Consider the following 21,863-nt stretch of genomic DNA (forward strand, 5'->3'; position numbering starts at 1 on the left):
ATTTGCATTCAAGATGTGAGGGGACTTGATTGACTGTTTCATCAAAATCCTCTTTCACTTATGCCAATACACTCACCCCACCTATGATGAACAAATTAAATTAAATTAAATGCAAATGTATATTGCTTTGTGTGGTAGGGACATGGAAATAAATATCATCTCGGATTAGTAGCAAATATAGACTGACTGCAGTAAGTGGACTGGACTGACTATGGAAAGTGTGTTACAACTGGATTTTGGAGCAACTGGAAATTGGAGCGTAGAGTACATACAGCTATTCATTTAATGTTTATCATGTATCCCTATCCCTTGTCAATAATTTAGCGGGACAATAGATCAGGCAGGCGGGAGAACATAATGCAGAAACAAAGACTTTGAGACCCCTCCCTCTGGGTCAGCAACAACTATTTTTCAACAGGAAAATAGGGCGCTGTTTTTCATTTATTTTTTTGACGATGGGTTCTCAGATATTGCCTACGTGCAGTGGCAGAAGAAGCCAATCATATGCTGGGAGTCCCACACTTCATTTGCATAGGCTTGGTATAAATACTGGTGCAACGCCAACCGCAGCTCACTTCTATTCTTCAGTTCACTGAGAAAGAAACAAACATGCCTGAAGTAGCAAAACCAGCGCCCAAGAAGGGCTCCAAGAAAGCCGTCGCCAAGACCGCCGCGAAGGGCGGCAAGAAGCGCAGAAAGTCCAGGAAGGAGAGCTACGCCATCTACATATACAAGGTCCTGAAGCAGGTCCACCCCGACACCGGTGTCTCTTCCAAGGCCATGGGGATCATGAACTCCTTCGTCAACGACATCTTTGAGCGCATCGCCGGTGAAGCCTCCAAACTGGCTAACTACAACAAGCGCCGCACCATCTCATCCAGGGAGATTCAGACCGCCGTCCGCCTGCTGCTCCCCGGTGAGCTGGCCAAGCACGCCGTGTCTGAAGGCACCAAGGCTGTGACCAAGTACACCAGCTCCAAGTAAACTGCACACTTTGCTTTAAAAACAACGGTCCTTTTAAGGACCAACTATCTTTTCCAAGAAAGGGTTTATCCAAATTACAGACTGTCAGCTAAACCAGTTAGTCCAGGTCAGTCATCCGACATTAATGTGAGTAACGTTGCCCTCCGAGACATGTTACAGTAAATTGGGTAATGCATAATGAGCAACCAGATTATTGCTCTAAATGAACATGTAGATTCATCCATTACATTAGCGCCACTATAACAATTATGTTTACATTAACATGTATGAAATGCCAATGATGGATACTCCACGTTAAACCTAAAAGGATATTTTTTTAAAGTTGTGAAAGTGCACCTGTATTGATGCATATTCATGCGGAATAAGACTGAACGGTTAAACTAATGGGGACCTGGGTGTCATAGTAAGCATGGCACAGGAACAATGCAAAAACAGAATACGCCTGTCATAATTATATACGGAATGTTGAGCGGGAAAATAACTAAACCATTTCCACTGCAGTTTGTAGGCCCATTTCATTCCAACTGAACTTGATTAAGAACACAAGGACCTGATGTGCTTCTTAATGCAGACGTGGTCAGGATAATTAGTAATTACGTCTGCCTTATGTACTAGGGATAAGTAACTATAGGACGAGTCAGTAGTGCAATTCAGGTAATCTACGTGCGGGATAAGGACATTAGAAATCACTCTCATATAGAAACAGTGGGTGGCTCTTAAAAGAGCCTTTGTGGGGTTAATGAAGCAGGTTTATTTCTTGGCGGCTTTCTCAGTCTTCTTGGGCAGCAGGACAGCCTGGATGTTAGGCAGCACACCGCCCTGAGCGATGGTCACTCCACCCAGGAGTTTGTTGAGCTCCTCGTCGTTGCGGACGGCCAGCTGGAGGTGACGGGGGATGATACGAGTCTTCTTGTTGTCACGGGCAGCGTTTCCAGCCAACTCCAGGATCTCAGCGGTCAGATACTCGAGAACAGCCGCCAGATAGACCGGTGCGCCGGCACCGACTCTCTGGGCATAGTTGCCTTTACGCAGCAATCTGTGAACACGACCCACGGGGAACTGGAGCCCGGCGCGGGATGAGCGGGTCTTAGCCTTCGCCCTGGCCTTACCTCCGGTTTTCCCTCGTCCACTCATTTTGTAGAATTATTTGTAGAGTACTAACAGTTAGAAGAAATAATGTACTGGAGGAGAGATGTGCGAGACCTTTTATATGTTCAGCTTAGTAAACTCTGTGTGGGGTTGTGCGCCCCACCAATCATAGAGACGGATGAGAGCGCGTGCTGAGTGTGTATGAGTTTCCCACCAATCACTGCTAGTGGTGTGATCTTTTCCTCCCAGTCTAAACTCTGACTCCTCCCAAAGAGGGAGGTTCTTGACTACACACATCTTCAACAACACAGAAAGCTGTGTGTGCGGCCTCTCAGACATAGGTCCTCATTCACAAAGGAGAAATACACCAGAGTGTAACGGAAGCGTAACGGAAGCGTAAACAGATGCGGGAAATTCCGTCCGATCACGCAACGTTGTTTTGCCGTGCAATTCAAAGAGCGGTGTGTACCACAGGTACGCAGGTGTATGTTGTGAGGTACGCAGGTGAATGCGAGCGGGTGCCAAATGATCGGAACATCAGCGGATAACTTCATTTGCATTGATCCACGCCCCATTTCACACCATAAAAGGCGTCAAGCATGACTCAGCAGACAGCAGTAAAAAAAACAAAAAAGAACTATAGGCCTTACAGCTCAAACGAAATAGAGGTCCTCCTGACGGAATGCAACAAAATAATGATATTTTCCAGTATAGTGGCTTCACAAATTAAAATAAAAATGATTGCTGGAAAGAAATTAGGCTATACTGCCGCGGTCAGTCAGTGCTGTGCAGATATATCATGAATATAGCCCTCTATTAATTTCATAATTCCACAGGACCACAAACAAGTTTTTGCACCATTGTATAAAGTATACCACTATAGGCCTACCATACAAACTGTACAAACTGACACTCAATCCATCAAAGGACAGGAAATTAAAAGAAAATGATCTGACCATGTCAAGCGCCGGAGCGACGACGACCACCACCTGCAGTCTCTTTTTTTACATCCATATACCATTACATTTGTGCGTGATTCTTTATATTGTCTATAGCCTACCATTAAACTATATAAATCATTTTCCCAAGCTTACAAAACGGTGAACGCTGCTCTGCACCGCTACAGCAATGGCAAGCTGACTTACGGTATAAAATGCAGCTTGGCCATTTATTTATTTAAGTTCGGGACCAAGGCAGCAAACTAGCCTATACTTGGCAATTATATTATAACGCCTTTTCTTTTCTATTGAACAATTGCTCACTCACACCTTTGCAGAGGTAAAACATATATCCGATATTTTTATCAGAGCTGCATTGATTCATGCGGGGAATAGATTAATATCATCTCACTGTCATCTGTCTGAATGCCATGTGGAGAATGGATTTGTTCTGATCATGGACACGTAGGCATAGGCCTATAGCTATTTACATTTTCAACCATATACGGCGGGTAGCCTCCTCTTTGTCAGATCTAAGTGCAGGTTCATTTCATGATGTCGTCATATTAAAATGATTCACGGGACATTTGGCACCAAACTTGATTGATCTCATGATGAGATCAATGTAGTAGCCTACAGCCTATAGCTATAAGTTCCCCATATTATAATTAATTAAGGTGCACTGGCTTAAAACTATGACTGGCCGAATTGCACGCGCTGATGCAATAATGTGGACTTCTATATTTGTATAGGGCTAATTAGCCCTCGTGACTGCTGTCTGTCTGTCAGACCGGCATGTCTGTGAACCATAGAAATAATCTGTTCTGTCCGGGCCAGGCTCACCGTTATATTCATTTTCCAATGTGAATTTCACCCAGATTGGACTGTCCACACACACACACACACACACACACACCGACAGTGTGACTCAAAGGAGCTCCGTAACAATTTCAATAGGCCTACTGCAGGCATTACTACACTAAACAACGTTGGATTCGCACAGTGCAGAATGCAGATAAGTGTATGTTCTTATAATAATTGTGAGTTTGTTTTTTAACATGCAGCGCGAGTCCGCGAGAGCCGATCTACAAGCTCACAACGCGTTGCACTGCGAGTAGAAAGCTGTCAAGTGAGCAGCGCAATCGCGCATGCTAGAAATCCTAATAAATAAATAAAAAGGTGTCGGGCTTGCAGGGGCAGTTTCTGTATGGGACTCTACGCTAACCTGCCTCTAGAATGCTTGCATTTAGGCATACAAGTGAAACTTGGCTTTTATATAAGCTATCATTTTTGTATGTGCTGACCAATGTTGACACATGCCTACATATTTTATCTGAGGTTTGGGGACTTTTAATTGAGTCAGCATGAAGACTAAAGCCTTCTGAATAAATCTACGCAAGCAGTACACGACCCTCTGAGGTGGCGCAGCTTATAGCGGAGATTCCGACCAAACAACGTCACCGTCAAGTTCACGTTCAACTTCATGAATTCCCACGTAATGTGGAAATCCACGTAAATGCCTGTCCGCTCACGCTCCGCTCACGTTACGTAACGTTATGAGCGTAAACGCCGTTGTGAATGAGGACCCTAGTGAGATAAAATGGAGCAGTTGGCGCCCGTTTTGCTGCAATTTACAACAGTACTTCTTTGCAGAGAGTAAATGATTTTGGGCCAGTTACGAATTGCAGCCCTCTGTAGGTGCCCTTTGAGAGCGGTTTTGAAGGAGTCAAGGGATTCGCATGTCTTTATGACTGTTGGTAGGGCGTTCCACATTTTGGTGGCATAGGAGCGAAAATAATTTAGTCCCTTGTTTGTGCTGAATCTGGGTTGCACACACCCTGGGCAAGACCTACGCTGAAAAGACTATGGTCCTCATTCACAAAGGAGAAATACGCCATGGTGTAACGGAAGCGTAACGGAAGCTTAAACTGATGCGGGAAATTCCGTCCGATCACGCAACGTTGTTTTGCCGTGCAATTCAAAGAGCGGTGTGTACCACAGGTACGCAGGTGTATGTTGTGAGGTACGCAGGTGAATGCGAGCGGGTGCCAAATGATCGGAAAATCACCGGATAACCTCATTTGCATTGATCCACGCCCCATTTCACACCATAAAAGGCGTCAAGCATGACTCAGCAGACAGCAGTAAAAAAAACAAAAAAGAACTATAGGCCTTACAGCTCAAACGAAATAGAGGTCCTCCTGACGGAATGCAACAAAATAATGATATTTTCCAGTATAGTGGCTTCACAAATTAAAATAAAAATGATTGCTGGAAAGAAATTAGGCTATATTAGGAAATTAAAAAGTTAAATTAAAAGAAAATGATCTGACCATGTCAAGCGCCGGAGCGACGACCACCACCTGCAGTCTCTTTTTTTACATCCATATACCATTACATTTGTGCGTGATTCTTTATATTGTCTATAGCATACCATTAAACTATATAAATCATTTTCCCAAGCTTACAAAACGGTGAACGCTGCTCCGCACCGCTGCAGCAATGTCAAGCTGACTTACGGCATAAAATGCAGCTTGGCCATTTATTTATTTAAGTTCGGGACCAAGGCAGCAAGCTAGCGTATACTTGGCAATTATATTATAAAGCCTTTTCTTTTCTATTGAACAATTGCTCACTCACACCTTTGCAGAGGTAAAACATATATCCGATATTTTTATCAGAGCTGCGTTGATTCATGCGGGGAATAGATTAATATCATCTCACTGTCATCTGTCTGAATGCCATGTGGAGAATGGATTTGTTCTGATCATGGACACGTAGGCATAGGCCTATAGCTATTTAAAATTTCAACCATATACGGCGGGTAACCTCCTCTTTGTCAGATCTAAGTGCAGGTTCATTTATGATGATGTCGTCATATTAAAATGATTCGCGAATTTCGCGGGACATTTGGCACCAAACTTGATTGATCTCATCAATGTAGTAGCCTACAGCCTAGCTATAAGTTCCCCATATTATAATTAATTAAGGTGCACTGGCTTAAAACTATGACTGGCCGAATTGCACGCGCTGATGCAATAATGTGGACCATAGAAATAATCTGTTCTGTCCGGGCCGGGCTCACCGCACCGTTATATTCATTTTCCAATGAATTCGTACAGTGCAGAATGCAGATAAGTGTATGTTCTTATTATAATTGTGAGTTTGTTTTTTAACATGCAGCGAGAGTCCGCGAGAGCCGATCTACAAGCTCACAACCCGTTGCACTGCGAGTAGAAAGCTGTCAAGTGCAGCGCAATCGCGCATGCTAGAAATATCCTAATAAATACATAAAAAGGTGTCGGGTTTGCAGGGGCAGTTTCTGTATGGGACTCTAGGCTAACCTGCCTCTAGAATGCATGCATTTAGGCATCCAAGTGATACTTGGCTTTTATATAAGCTATCATTTTTTTATGTGCTGACCAATGTTTTGGACACATGCCTACATATTTTATCTGAGATTTGGGGACTTTTAATTGAGTCAGCATGAAGACTAAAGCCTTCTGAATAAATACGCAAGCAGTACACGACCCTCTGAGGTGGCGCAGCTTTTAGCGGAGATTCCGACCATCCGACGTCACCGTCAAGTTCACGTTCAAGTTCATGAATTCCCACGTAATGTGGGAATCCACGTAAATGCCTGTCCGCTCACGCTCCGCTCACGTTACGTAACGGTATGAGCGTAAACGCCGTTGTGAATGAGGACCTATCAGCGGAAGTTGCGGGATTTTAGCGGAAGTATTGCCCAAGGAAATGACGTTGATGCTTTACAAATCAGTTTACATTCTCCGCCAATGAAACAAGTGTTGTGATTGGTCGGGAAAATATCGTATCCGGGGGAAATACATCTGACTGATGTTCCGGAGGATACATCCGCCCGATAGCTTCTCTGCCTTACGTTGTGACCAGGCTCTTCTTTTCGCAGAAAAGTAAGCCTGGGACCGAGGCTAGGTTGCACATGGTTTGTTGCACTCCCTCTGGTGTTTTGTGTGAGGACTAAGTTTGGACAGTGTTCCATTCACCTCCACCATCTGTTCTCTCCCCTTCAGGTAGGATTGCATCCAGCTCACTGATGTGCTATCAAAACCAAATGCTTTTAGCTTGTTAACCAGTATGGAGTGGTTCACTGTGCCAAAAGCTTTTTGGAGGTCCAGCCAGGGCTCGACGCTTAGCATTTTTCCAAGTAGCACGTGTGCGACTAAGTTGAAAAATCTAGTAGCACACAAATTATTTTAGGAGCATGATGAAAAGTTATCAAATAATGTGTTTGAGGGCCCTCCTATATACAGCTTTAGTCCCCACACGTCTCAATATTTGCCATTGACAATTAACAGAAATTAGGTCAAAATTCCGCTAAATATGACGTAAATTCAAATATATTATTATATATATATTTTTGTTTAATTTAATTTCTTTTGTAATACTTTACTTATAAAAAAAACCTGGCAACCCGCACCCCGCGGTCATTTTCCGCTAACCTGAGCGGGGCTCCCTAGCCTGCTGGAGGGGCTCACATCATCCCATGCACCCTCGAGAGGGAGAAAAAGGAAAATAAATGCAGCCTTGAGCCTACCAATGTGGTCTTGTGGAGCTTGATCACCTCCACCTCCTCCTTTCCCCAAATTGCCAATCCCAATAAATCCAAAAGTAGCCTAGTGTGAATACTTCCACAGCCTAATTACTAAAGGATAAACTATCAGTCTTCTCCAAAAGTCGCACCGGTGCTACAAAGTGAATTTTACAACTCGCACGGTGATATTTTAAGTCGCAAATGCGAGTACCTAGTCGCACTGTCGAGCCCTGGGTCCAGCATGACCATGCCGCAGTATTTGCCAGCATCCACCTCGTGTTTGATGTGGTCGCTCAAATAGAGGAGGCATGTGTCAGTGGAGTGGGATGTTCTGAAGCCAGATTGGAACTTGTACATTAATTTATTTGTGGCAAGATACTTTTCAACCTGTTCATAGGTTCATTTCAGTTTGAAATCTTGGGGGACCTGTCCCTGTTTGATGGAGAGGTTTACTATGTGGGTGATGATTGGAGCTATAGGTCCTCATTCACAACGGCGTTTACGCTCATACCGTTACGTAACGTGAGCGGAGCGTGAGCGGACAGGCATTTACGTCGATTCCCACATTACGTGGGAATTCATGAAGTTGAACGTGAACTTGACGGTGACGTTGTTTGGTCGGAAACTCCGCTATAAGCTGCGCCACCTCAGAGGGTCGTGTACTGCTTGCGTAGATTTATTCAGAAGGCTTTAGTCTTCATGCTGACTCAATTAAAAGTCCCCAAACCTCAGATAAAATATGTAGGCATGTGTCAACATTGGTCAGCACATAAAAAAAATGATAGCTTATATAAAAGCCAAGTATCACTTGTATGCCTAAATGCACGCATTCTAGAGGCAGGTTAGCCTAGAGTCCCATACAGAAACTGCCCCTGCAAGCCCGACACCTTTTTATTTATTTATTAGGATATTTCTAGCATGCGCGATTGCGCTGCTCACTTGACAGCTTTCTACTCGCAGTGCAACGCGTTGTGAGCTTGTAGATCGGCTCTCGCGGACTCGCGCTGCATGTTAAAAAACAAACTCACAATTATTATAAGAACATACACTTATCTGCATTCTGCACTGTACGAATCCAACGTTGTTTAGTGTAGTAATGCCTGCAGTAGGCCTATTGAAATTGTTTTGTTATGGAGCTCCTTTGAGTCACACTGTCGGTGTGTGTGTGTGTGTGTGTGTGTGTGTGTGTGTGTGTGTGTGTGTGTGTGTGTGTGGACAGTCCAGGGTGAAATTCACATTGGAAAATGAATATAACGGCGAGCCTGGCCCGGACAGAACAGATTATTTCTATGGTTCACAGACATGCCGGTCTGACAGACAGACAGCAGTCACGAGGGCTAATTAGCCCTATAAAAATATAGAAGTCCACATTATTGCATCAGCGCGTGCAATTCGGCCAGTCATAGTTTGAAGCCAGTGCACCTTAATTAATTATAATATGGGGAACTTATAGCTAGGCTGTAGGCTACTACATTGATCTCATCATGAGATCAATCAAGTTTGGTGCCAAATGTCCCGTGAATCATTTTAATATGACGACATCATGAAATGAACCTGCACTTAGATCTGACAAAGAGGAGGCTACCCGCCGTATATGGTTGAAAATTTAAATAGCTATAGGCCTATGCCTACGTGTCCATGATCAGAACAAATCCATTCTCCACATGGCATTCAGACAGATGACAGTGAGATGATATTAATCTATTCCCCGCATGAATCAATGCAGCTCTGATAAAAATATCGGATATATGTTTTACCTCTGCAAAGGTGTGAGTGAGCAATTGTTCAATAGAAAAGAAAAGGCTTTATAATATAATTGCCAAGTATAGGCTAGCTTGCTGCCTTGGTCCCGAACTTAAATAAATAAATGGCCAAGCTGCATTTTATACCGTAAGTCAGCTTGCCATTGCTGTAGCGGTGCGGAGCAGCGTTCACCGTTTTGTAAGCTTGGGAAAATGATTTATATAGTTTAATGGTAGGCTATAGACAATATAAAGAATCACGCACAAATGTAATGGTATATGGATGTAAAAAAAGAGACTGCAGGTGGTGGTCGTCGCTTGACATGGTCAGATCATTTTCTTTTAATTTCCTGTCCTTTGATGGATTGAGTGTCAGTTTGTACAGTTTGTATGGTAGGCCTATAGTGGTATACTTTATACAATGGTGCAAAAACTTGTTTGTGGTCCTGTGGAATTAGGAAATTAATAGAGGGCTATATTCATGATATATCTGCACAGCACTGACTGACCGCGGCAGTATAGCCTAATTTATTTTCATTTTTATTTTAATTTGTGAAGCCACTATACTGGAAAATATCATTATTTTGTTGCATTCCGTCAGGAGGACCTCTATTTCGTTTGAGCTGTAAGGCCTATAGTTCTTTTTTGTTTTTTTACTGCTGTCTGCTGAGTCATGCTTGACGCCTTTTATGGTGTGAAATGGGGCGTGGATCAATGCAAATGAAGTTATCCGCTGATTTTCCGATCATTTGGCACCCGCTCGCATTCACCTGCGTACCTCACAACATACACCTGCGTACCTGTGGTACACACCGCTCTTTGAATTGCACGGCAAAACAACGTTGCGTGATCGGACGGAATTTCCCGCATCAGTTTACGCTTCCGTTCCGCTTCCGTTACACTCTTGCGTATTTCTCCTTTGTGAATGAGGACCATAGAGATGGCTGAGTCTCTGAGAAATTTGGAGGGAATATTTCATGGCCAGTGGGGTTGGAGGGCACACAGTACCTTACCATAACTACTGTGGTAGTCTTTACAAACACCTAGGTTTCTGTATTTGTGAATTACTCGGCTACATTTAAAATGAGGGCTTGCCCTCAACTGTATTTCTGAGTATAAATAAAGGTGATGATGATGATGTAGAAGGTTTTAATGTGCTCTACACCGAAGAGCCCAGAGTGGGAGGGCAGTTTGTTAACCAGCGTTGTTGCTATGTTTGTAAAGAAGATGTTCAAGTAGTTGGCCACATCAAGCTTGTCAGTGATGAGTGTCGTCATACGCCATTGTATGTATTACATAATTATCCTTTATATTAGCCTACATTGTGTCACATTGCATGGATTACAGTGCCTGGCTATAACACACAGTTCTAGTCCACAATCGACACTTCTGTGTGGCAAAATCACATAAGTGTCCAAAGTTTGACAACATCATGTTGTGAATATAAGAGTGTTAATTATGCATTAAGACAAGAAATGTCTACTTATTTTTACACATACATCCCTGTGTCATGTGTTATTTTGTCACAACAGGTAGAAATGTTTATGTATTTGCGCCGTGTCATACAACATAGAGCATGTATTTTCTTTTTTCAGTTTGCTGAAAACTACAGCACACCCAGTCCAGTTGACGTTTGTAGAGTTCCCCTCCAATCGGTACCAGTGATGCATAGTACCTCCCCAAACAAGGCGGTTCGTGGCCACTGACCAATCAGAGAACGACGGCGTCTCCGAGGCGCTAATAAAAGGCAACAGTTTGCCTTTTAGAAAATATTCTACTACTCGCAGTCGCAGCTTTGATAGAAGAAGCAATGGCAAGAACCAAGCAGACAGCGCGTAAATCCACCGGCGGCAAAGCGCCCAGGAAGCAGCTCGCCACCAAGGCAGCTCGTAAGAGCGCGCCGGCGACCGGTGGAGTGAAGAAGCCTCATCGTTACCGTCCCGGTACAGTGGCTCTGAGGGAGATCCGTCGTTACCAGAAATCTACCGAATTGCTAATCCGCAAACTACCCTTCCAGCGCCTAGTGAGGGAGATCGCCCAGGACTTTAAGACCGACCTACGCTTCCAGAGCTCCGCCGTCATGGCTCTCCAGGAGTCGGCCGAGGCTTATCTGGTCGGTCTGTTTGAAGACACCAACCTGTGCGCCATCCACGCCAAGAGGGTGACCATCATGCCCAAAGACATCCAGCTAGCCCGTCGTATCCGTGGAGAACGTGCTTAAACTCATCTGTCACTGTCACACCCCCAAAACGGCTCTTTTAAGAGCCACCCAAATGTGTTATTTAAAGAGCTATTATCCTTTGATATTGACTGTTATGCACTTTTAACTAACATGAATTCACAATGAGCCAAAAACTACTGAAATTAATGCATTTGGTAATGTGCGCCGATCAAAAGTCTGCCATCTGTTGCAGAATCTCCCTTCATACATGCTCATAATTTCATAGTGTGTATATTTTCTAAAATAATGCTGTTATTATAATGCTGCTGTACATGTATAGAGACCGTAAATAGAGCATGGATAATTCAGCTCCACCCTGTCGGGGAGGTGAGGCATTGTTCCATTGTGTTTAACCAGCAGTTATTCATAGTCCTGGAATTTCCACTTCTGTACAAAGCAAGTTTAGAGAGTTTTAGCATAAATCTAATGAACATTTCTATCAGTGTTGGCTTTTCAAAGTTGAGGTGGGGGGGGGGGGGGGGGGGGGGGAGTGTTCATTAATCAAATTGTAACTCTGGGAGGGTAGAACACAATACAAATACTGTATATTATTCGAGCGGCATTGTGTTAAGGCTATAATAAGTCAGTAAAACTGTGTGTGTGTGTGTGTGTGTGTGTGTGTGTGTGTGTGTGTGTGTGTGTGTGTGCGAGCGCGTGCTCCTTACGATTATCTCAGACACCCATTCACAGGCAATTATTATTAGTTTAGCAGTAATTTGATAAGTAATAATGCATGGCTCATTTTGTTCTGGGGTTACTATGAAAGGCAAAGCCAATTTTATTTCAACAAGGCAATTCAATGTGCTTTACACAGAACACCAAGCATATTTGTGAAATGACAGTAGAATACTGAATACAATGCAAACAAAAATCATACCTGTGTGAAGTGATAAGTTCCCTATCATCATACTTCATTTTACATCATCTCATTCTGACCAATCACAATTTATGTCCTCGTCTTCAATGTACACAAACACTCAATGGCATTTAATGTTTGATCATTGATCATGACACTTAATGACAGCTTAATAAATATTGAAAGAAAGTGTGGCTGTGTGGGTGGCTCTGAAAAGAGCCTCTGGGTTGTGCAAAAATAATAGTACAGTGATGAGGAAGACATGTAGACATATGGAGTAGTGTCCATACAATACATTCTAATCTTCATGTTGTCCATAATGTGACACTACAACAAAAACTTTTGTATTAATACAAAAGTATAGTCTACTGTACACACCAGTTTAAGTAAAATCATGCCAATATACAACATCATGTTCCAAAGTCACATTTGTCTGCTTATCATAGTGAAAGTGTATGTGCGCCATAGCCAAATTACAGATACCGGTACCACAGTTGATTGAAGATGCAAACGACCAAGTGTTACAACCTCTGTCATTGGAAGTTGGTATCAACTCCACCATGCTGTTGTCAACTGGAGTGTGTTTACTTGTGTCAGAAAACAAGAGTTTATAGAAAAACGGAAGACAAGGCAAAAGTATAGTTTATGTTATTGTGTCGCCATGAATGTCTGCTAAGATGATTTTGAGTATAAATGTTCATTTATCGTATTTTAAAATGTTTTAAAGACAAATGACAGAGGAAACACTGGGGTCGGACTGTGGAAGGGTGGTGTTTTTATCATATAACTTAAAAACTAGAGTGCCGTTTTCATCTCAGATGTATTAATGTAAAAAAGGAGCATGTGTGTTAACTGGTCAGCTCTTTGTTGCATTAAATAATATACACAGTAGATAATTATATGTTGTTTTAATCGAGGAGAAAACACAAGTGTCACATTAAGATAGAGTAGAGCTGCTGTGTGTGTTGAGTCTACATGGTTCTCATGTGGTGTTTAAGTCCAGCCCCTTCAGTGCGTTCAGCATCATTCTGAGAGTTATTTTAGAGAAGGAACAGCAACCTACTACTATCCGAGAGAATAATGGCAGAAGTCGCTCCAGCACCAGCTCCGGCCAAGGCCGCCAAGAAGAAGGCAGCACCCCGACCCAAGACGACCGGCCCCAGCGTCGCTGAGCTGGTCGTCAAGGCCGTGTCCGCCTCCAAGGAGCGGAGCGGTGTGTCTCTGGCTGCGGTGAAGAAGGCTCTGGTGGCCGGCGGCTACGATGTGGAGAAGAACAAGGTCCGCGTGAAGACCGCCGTCAAGAGCCTGGTCACTAAAGGCACCCTGGTCCAGCTCAAAGGCACCGGAGCGTCTGGCTCTTTCAAGATTAACAAGGCAGAAGCGGTGAAGGTGAAGAAGCCTGCTGCTAAGAAAGCAGTTAAAGCAAAGAAGCCCCCTGCAGCCAAGAAACCCGTAGCGGCTAAGAAGCCCAAGAAGGCGGTAGCAAAGAAGCCCGCAGCCGCCAAGAAATCACCCAAGAAAGCCAAGAAGCCTCCCGCCAAGAAAGTAGTAGCTAAAAGCCCGAAGAAGGCCGCCAAGAGCCCCAAAAAAGTCGCTAAGAAGCCCGCAGCAGCCAAGAAATCTCCAGCCAAGAAGGTTGCCAAACCCAAGGCAGCAAAGAAGGCAGCGCCCAAAAAGAAGTAAACCGTCTGCTCCATATTTATACCCACAAAAGGCTCTTTTAAGAGCCAACCACATTGTTTTATAAGAGTATCCGATTCCTACCCTCACTATAATGGTGATCATGTGAGCACCAGGCAGTTTATACCTGTGTATTATTAGAAGTCAAACACCGCAATTATAAATCCAGTTCTAATCCGGCATTTCTCTCACACAATTTTGCTAAACCATTTGGTTCAAATCAACATTGAATAGTGGACAATACGACAATGACATCTAGTTCCAAATCATAAAGGCCTACATTATCAAGACTACAGCATAGGAAAATAAGCCATGAAGTCATGGAATGTGCGCCTTCCAAGGGTTTTTACAAATGTTTACATATAAATTATTGGTTTAGCTGACAGGCTCTGAAATGCATGATAATATTTAATATTTAATATCTCAAATTTATGTAGCGCTTTTCTGAGTAGTGAGTATCCAAATACACTTTACACACGAGGGGCAAGAAGAAGCAACATGTAAAATTAACTTTATTAGGGAGTTAAAAAGAAGAAGAATAATGCCAACGAATAAAACCAATACAAACAGGGAAAGCATTATTGGAGTGGCAAAAATATTGACAAAAAAATAACAGCAATTATATGATTATAGAGTTGAATAGCAATTACTGTAAAAACAAATGCGTGATGTGACCAAGGGGGAGGAGTGTGTGTGTGTGTGTGTGTGTGTGTGTGTGTGTGTGTGTGTGTGTGTGTGTGTGGGGGGGGGGGGGGGGGGTGCACATTGGCAACGCCCACGCAGCTCTCCTGTGCCTGTCCTCCCTTACGTCCTCAGAACACACATAAAAAGGCAAGGCTTTAAGCTCTCAAATCATTCACTTCTTGAACTACTGCTAAAGCAACGATGTCTGGAAGAGGTAAGGGAGGAAAAGGTCTTGGAAAAGGAGGCGCCAAGCGCCATCGCAAGGTGCTTCGTGATAACATCCAGGGAATCACCAAGCCCGCCATCCGCCGTCTGGCTCGCCGTGGCGGCGTGAAGCGTATCTCCGGTCTGATCTACGAGGAGACCCGCGGTGTCCTCAAGGTGTTCCTGGAGAACGTCATCCGTGACGCCGTCACCTACACTGAGCACGCCAAGAGAAAGACCGTGACCGCCATGGATGTTGTCTATGCTCTGAAGAGACAGGGACGCACTCTGTACGGATTCGGAGGTTAATGATACCGACTTGATCTACCATACCGACTTGATCTACCAACAACCCAAAGGCTCTTTTAAGAGCCGCCCACGTTTTCTTTAAAGAGTTTATTCAGACACTTCTATTGGATAATACCATATAGCAACTACCGTATTTATAAATGAATGTAATGTGTCTAGCTATATATTTGTAGTTTATTAACTACTCTCCATGTGGCAGTGACGGTCTGTTTGTAAACTGCCCCATGAGGTCTAGCACGCCTTGTCTGAAGGCACCAAGGCTGTGACCAAGTACACTAGCTCCAAGTAAACTGTTCTGTCTGCTCTACAACGGTCCTTTTATGGACCACCCATCTTTTCCAATAAAGGGTTTATCCAAATACTATAAGCATTTGTCATTTCAGAGCCTGTCGGCTAAACCAGCTAGTCCAGGTCAATCGTCTGACGCTAATCTGAATAACAATGCTAAGACTAGGTTTTTTTAATTAACTACTGTGCATTAATTCATAAACAAAATTATTGCTGTAAATGGGGTTCAACATTTGTAAAATGGTTAAATGGTGCATTTATATAGCGCCTTTATCCAAGGCGCTTTACATTCACCCATTCACACACACATTCATACACCGATTGCAGCGGAAACCATGCAAGGTACCAACCAGCACATCGGGAGCAATTTGGGTTCAGTGTCTTGCCCAATGTAGATTCATATTACATTAGCTACACTACATTAGTGTGGGAATCAAGGTAAATGGTGCAGTAGCTGCTTCATGTGACCTAGTCACATGACCAGCAGGAAGTACAAAATCCTTGTTCCTCCTAGTAGAGAGCCATTTTGACTCTGCTGCAGAAACTGGTGTTCCTTCTCATGGAGGAAGCATGGTAGGCCAAAGCTGTTTGTTGCGGCACATGCCACGTTTGGCCATTGTTTTAGCATTTTAGTCTGTATCGATATTGTTTTATTTGACCTTATTTAAATGTATTTATTTGTATTTCAGTCTTCAACTGACATTCATCATACACAAGTGAAGTGACCTGCTGCTGTGCTCAGACTGAGAGACTGCTGTGATGATGTTGATGTCCCCCTTGCCCTCACATTGATTGCACTGCTAATTCACTGCAAATCTAAGTAGGTTTTATTGTTTGTTCTTTTAATAATTTGAATACAGTGTTTGTGTACTACTAGGGCTGGCACTAATGTGTTTTTATGTTTCCTTAAAGGGACCAGTCCAGCCACTGTTTTCCACTGTTATTTTACCCTTTTGTTTGTTTATTTGAATTTTGTATTTAGTTTATAGTTAGGGCACTAGGTTTGGTTTGCTTTCCTTTGGCATGTGTTAATTGTTCTCTATTTTCTGTTACAGTGTAACCCTGTTAAAGGCCGGGTCCGCCCTGCTGCACACAACACTTTCTCCTCCTTTGGGACTGCACTGTGGGACCTTTGGGTTTTTATTGGTGTGTATTTGTTAACCCCCTGCACTGCATGTTTTGTATTGATTTTATTGTTTGATTGATTTGAATTAGTTTGGTGCTAGGCCTGTCCCCTTTCTTTCCCCATTTTATTGAGTTAGTTTACTGTGTGCACGGGCCGACCCGCCCTTCTTTATGAGAGCTAAACACTTGTCATTTTATTATCTTGCCTTACTTACAGATTGCCCTAACGTTTTAATATATACTGTGATACTGTGAATAAAGTGTTTATATGTTTTCCACAAATGCCTCTTGTACTTAAATTGTTCCTGTTAAAGGGGAAGTTGGTCAGTTATACTAGATAAGGTGTACATCTTTTAGGGGTTCCTCCTGTCCCCCTCATCCAAGCGGGAGGTGGCGTAGTCAGGCTATTTGTTCCAGTTACTACATTAGCAATCATGTAAAATGAACACATATGATCACAAGTTAAAAAGGTCTATTAATAATACAATAGTTAAAAGGAGACAATCCTGAGTGAGACGTTTATTAAAACACTTTAATTGCCCGGAACTATTTAATCCATTACATTCATGCGCCCAGTCGATTTATAAACATGGACGCCTTTTCCGGACGGACCGGCCGGAAGTTCATGATATGTAGCAGCTAACAATAGCCACAGCACTATAGAGTCGATCGACAACAACGGGAGACAAGAATACATCTATCGAGACTAGCGACTGGACCGCGGAGCGCCGTATAAAACAGGATCTTTTTTTCAGAAAAAGACAGGATGATTTAGATCGCGATTTATGAACGTTTTAAGATTTTCGTTTTCATCAGCTAAACAGGGGAGGGAGTTTTTCGATGACGCCTCACTCTTGCGCGTCACAGAGGAAAGCCCAGAAGGCGCGCCTGGGCTATACAGCCATGCGATCTGTTCTCGTATCAATAAACTTCGTCTTTTGGACAATACTTCGTCCTGAGCTTCGAGCGTTACTAATAGAAAGGACAAATAACTTCGTCCTGGGCGTTCGGAGTGTTTAAGGGTGTTCTGAACAGGCAGCTGACAGGACGTCAGTTGTGGGTCCTCACAATGCCATAACGTTAATGCGTTGTGAGAGGTATGCTTGGCTGCTGACTTGTCATTTGGTATGCCTATATGCTCGTTTTGTAGGCTATGGATTTGTATGGGTTTTGTATGATCTAAAATGAGAGTATTTTCATATTGTCAGGTCCACACCACACTTGTTGCATTGCGCTGTAGTGTAGCCTCGGATGTTCCCTGAAGATATGTTTGAGGTGTGGCTTCCCCAGTACTATCTGGAGGCACTGGACCACATATTGGACACACAAAGACCCCCAGCAAAGTGTTCTAAATCTTCTAAACGTCATTATATATATATAATATTATTATTATTTTGTATTTTTTTGCAAAAAGGGTGAAGTTTCCCTTTAAGAGCTGGTAAGGTGATACTTTGATTGGGTTGCCTATTATTATTATTTCACTGACTTACATTGTATATAGATTTGGCATACCTGATATTGCAATATGTATATTATTCAACTGTTGGGTCATTGCTTATGGGTGCACAACTCATGACAACACAAACAATATTTTGGACCAAACAAATAATTAGAAGAAAAAAACGGCAGGTTACAACACTTTTTTTGTTGTTTTTCTTCTTTGTAATTATTTGTTTGGTCCAAAATATTGTTTGTGTTGTCATGAGTTGTCACGACTCGAGTTGGCTTTGTCCGCGGCGTAACCGTCTTTAAATAAATACTTTAAGAAATGTCTATGAGAATAATGCATTGGGTTTCATTTCCTGGTCCAGGGTAGGAGGCGGGACTGCGACGCTCTATTGAGCAGTGGTTCCCAAAGTGGGGTCCGGGGACCCCCAGGGGTCCTTGAGGGAGCTCCAGGGGTACCCAGCTAAATGATAGTTTAGAACCAAATGGACCATTATGGTTCTGTAACTCTGAATGGTACCAAATGGACCCGTTGGTTCCATTCGTACACTCTCAGAGTTACATCAACATTGATTTTACAATATACATCGGGGGTCCCAGAGATAGAAATGCCATTAAATGGGGGTCTGCATAATGCATGTCAAACTGGGGGTCCTTGAAATTAAACAGGTTGAGAATCACTGCTAGAGCTGTCATAATCTTCTCTTATGGAGGTCCCAGGCATATATTTTTCAAATGGGGGTCCGTGGGCTCATTAGTCAATTTGGGGGTCCTTGACATGGCAAAGTTTGGGAACCACTGCTATATAGAGGGTATGCGCATCATGCATAAAGTCAATGGAAAAATCGAGTGGCAAAGTGAGTTTAACATTGTTTAACGATGTTTCATTTTGTATAAGTAAAACTATTGTTAAGCTTGTACCATACTTTTGTATCCTGTCCAATCTATTTATTTAGATTGGACAGAAAAAACCCAGTAAGGAAGAAAACAATCACACCCGTGTGAAGTGAGAGGCGCTCATATCATACATAACATTCCGTGCTCAATCTAATCATCACAAATGTCATTCCAGCCAATCATATTTTGTGTCCTCACCTTTTGTTTGTCTGAAAGCTGGGCATCTACAAGCTGACAATGCAACACATTGAAGCAAATTGGGCTATTTAGGCAGTTTTTGTACAGGGAAATCAGAGCAAAACAAGCAGCCTATTAAGATCAGTAACGTGTTATCAACGCCAGTCGCAGCCAGTAGGCTCCAGACTACATGCAGTAGGTCCTATCGGCTTGATAAGATCGGCGTAATAAGTAACCTACTGGGAATTATGTGTTGATTTTCAGAGCCAACTCAGTTCAACTTTCCACATATCAAGAGATGAAGTGCTTAATAATACACTAGACCTCTGACTGAGTAATAGTTGTAGCCACAAACTCAACGATTCACGGAATAAAGAACATGCTAATTAATATAGTTCCTGGTTTACGGATTGCGGAGCGGTCTTGATACCGGAAGGTCGCCAGTTCGAATCAGCGGTCCGACACGTGCCCTTGAAAGAGGCATTGAACCACTACGATGAAAGGTTCTATGAGCAGGGCCTGGCTGGAAACAAGTTCTTGAGCTTAGCCCAGATACCCTGGGTAAATATAGTAATCATTTCATTTCACACACACACACACACACACACACACACACACACACACACACACACACACACACACACACACACACACACACACACACACACACACACACACACACACACACACACACACACACACACACACACACACACACACACACACACACACACACGCTTGCACGCGCACGCACAGGCTCTCTCACACACACACACACACACACACACACACACACACACACACACACACACACACACACACACACACGCGCACACACACGCGCACGCACAGGCGCTCTCTCACACGCATACACACACACACACACACACACACACACACACACACACACACACACACACACACACACACACACACACACACACACACACACGCACACGCACACGCACACGCACACACACAGAGCGGGAAAACATTATGCAGGAACAAAGACAAGACACCACCCTCTTTGTGGCATGATCAGATCAGCCAATCATATAGTGGGAGTCGCACACTTAATTTGCATAGGCTTGCTATAAATACTGGTGCAACGCCGGCCACAACTCACTTCTTCTCTTCAGTCTACTGAGAAAGAAACATGCCTGAAGTAGCAAAGCCAGCGGTAGCAAAGCCAGCGCCCAAGAAGGGCTCTAAGAAAGCCGTCACCAAGACCGCCGCGAAGGGCGGCAAGAAGCGCAGAAAGTCCAGGAAGGAGAGCTACGCCATCTACATATACAAGGTCCTGAAGCAGGTCCACCCTGACACCGGTGTGTCTTCCAAGGCCATGGGCATCATGAACTCCTTCGTCAACGACATCTTTGAGCGCATCGCCGGTGAAGCCTCCAAACTGGCTAACTACAACAAGCGCCGCACCATCTCATCCAGGGAGATTCAGACCGCCGTCCGCCTGCTGCTCCCCGGTGAGCTGGCCAAGCACGCCGTGTCTGAAGGCACCAAGGCTGTGACCAAGTACACCAGCTCCAAGTAAACTGTTCCGTCTGCTCTTAACACAACGGTCCTTTTAAGGACCACCCATCTTTTCCAACAAAGAGTTTATCCAAATACTATAAGCAAATCATAGTATATATATATATATATATATATATATATATACATCAAAAAAGCAGGGCACAAATATGATGTTACATGCATATCAGTCAGTATATCATGGTTGTTATAGAAAGACAAAGACAACATTTTTTTTTAAATCATTTTCCCTGTCTCAAAATAAAAAAAACTACACTTTAAAAACAAGCCTCTGCTGTTGGTCACATCACTCATATTTGACAAATCCTCCAGATTTAAAGGCCAAATGGTTATTTTAAATTCAAGGAACATGGAACTCTACTAAAAACTGACATGGTCAAATACCTGGGTGTTGGATCTTCTACTGGGTTTTCTATTCAAATCAGCTCATTAATGACATAAAGGGGTTTAATTTCAAACCAAAAATTACTTTATGTAATTGCAAGTTTGCCCAGAACTAAGAAAAGTAGAGTATTGTGAAAGATGGTTAGTTTGCCATGTGTGCTAGTTTAAATTAATGGATGATCAGCTCATGCTCATGAATATTTGAGGCTTGCATATTGCTTTCTTGCTGTCCATTTATCCAGTTTTACTTCATAAGAATGTTGGTATCTGTTTAAATGCACTTGAACATTTGTGAGTTTTGTTTGTTTTAGGAGAGGAGAGCACTTCATTTTTTGAGTGGTGTAAACCACTCCTACAACTGGCTTTTGTGTGCATAAAAAAATGACCATGGTTGCTATGTTCAAAATAATTTCTGACGTAATTAAATCACACCCGGGTGAACTGGATGACCGTAGCAACCGTGGTCATTTTCTCTGCGCAAAAAAAGCCAGTTGTGAAATCACATCCAGGTGTGATTTCATTACGTCAGATCAGAGCTGATCAGGCTACATAATACCTTACCTTATTTCATTACGTCAGACATTACGTCAGACCACAGCTGATCATGCTATATAAAACCTTACACCACTCAGTTCACACGGGTGTGATTTTTTTAATCATTATGAACTTATGCTTATGTAAAATGCTTTCTTTGGGTTAGTTGGATTGCTGCAATGTACGGTCT

General features: G+C 43.1%; 6 protein-coding genes across 6 annotated transcripts; 5 read left to right on the top strand and 1 right to left on the bottom strand.

Moving 5' to 3' along the window:
• Nucleotides 1–497: 497 nt before the first annotated feature.
• Nucleotides 498–20,756, top strand: LOC306935205 (histone H2B-like; the record flags this gene model as incomplete). Its single annotated transcript, XM_079518158.1, has 2 exons — nt 498–587; nt 20,350–20,756. Exon 2 carries the CDS (start codon nt 20,367–20,369, stop codon nt 20,754–20,756), a length of 390 nt encoding a protein of 129 aa, XP_079374284.1. The 5' UTR covers nt 498–587; nt 20,350–20,366.
• LOC306935699 (histone H2B-like) lies at nt 610–984 on the top strand (the record flags this gene model as incomplete). The annotated part of the gene is made up of 1 exon (XM_079518872.1): nt 610–984. One exon carries the CDS (start codon nt 610–612, stop codon nt 982–984), a length of 375 nt encoding a protein of 124 aa, XP_079374998.1.
• Nucleotides 1,735–2,118, bottom strand: LOC306923835 (histone H2A-like; the record flags this gene model as incomplete). Its single annotated transcript, XM_079502177.1, has 1 exon — nt 1,735–2,118. The coding sequence occupies one exon, from the start codon at nt 2,116–2,118 to the stop codon at nt 1,735–1,737; it is 384 nt and encodes a 127-aa protein (XP_079358303.1).
• On the top strand, nt 11,123–11,548 carry LOC306935061 (histone H3.2-like). The gene has a single exon (XM_079517901.1). It carries the CDS (start codon nt 11,134–11,136, stop codon nt 11,542–11,544), a length of 411 nt encoding a protein of 136 aa, XP_079374027.1. The 5' UTR covers nt 11,123–11,133; the 3' UTR covers nt 11,545–11,548.
• LOC306934968 (histone H1-like) lies at nt 13,444–14,083 on the top strand (the record flags this gene model as incomplete). The annotated part of the gene is made up of 1 exon (XM_079517790.1): nt 13,444–14,083. Exon 1 carries the CDS (start codon nt 13,481–13,483, stop codon nt 14,081–14,083), a length of 603 nt encoding a protein of 200 aa, XP_079373916.1. The 5' UTR covers nt 13,444–13,480.
• On the top strand, nt 14,966–15,291 carry LOC306923702 (histone H4; the record flags this gene model as incomplete). Its single annotated transcript, XM_079501955.1, has 1 exon — nt 14,966–15,291. The coding sequence occupies one exon, from the start codon at nt 14,966–14,968 to the stop codon at nt 15,275–15,277; it is 312 nt and encodes a 103-aa protein (XP_079358081.1). The 3' UTR covers nt 15,278–15,291.
• Nucleotides 20,757–21,863: the final 1,107 nt, after the last annotated feature.

Source organism: Electrona antarctica (genome assembly GCF_951216825.1).
Source record: "Electrona antarctica genome assembly, chromosome: 1".
Lineage (NCBI taxonomy): Eukaryota > Metazoa > Chordata > Actinopteri > Myctophiformes > Myctophidae > Electrona > Electrona antarctica.

Bases quoted from the DNA above. Each gene is read 5' to 3' on its own strand.
- LOC306935061 (XM_079517901.1), top strand. From the start codon at position 11,134: ATGGCAAGAACCAAGCAGACAGCGCGTAAATCCACCGGCGGCAAAGCG.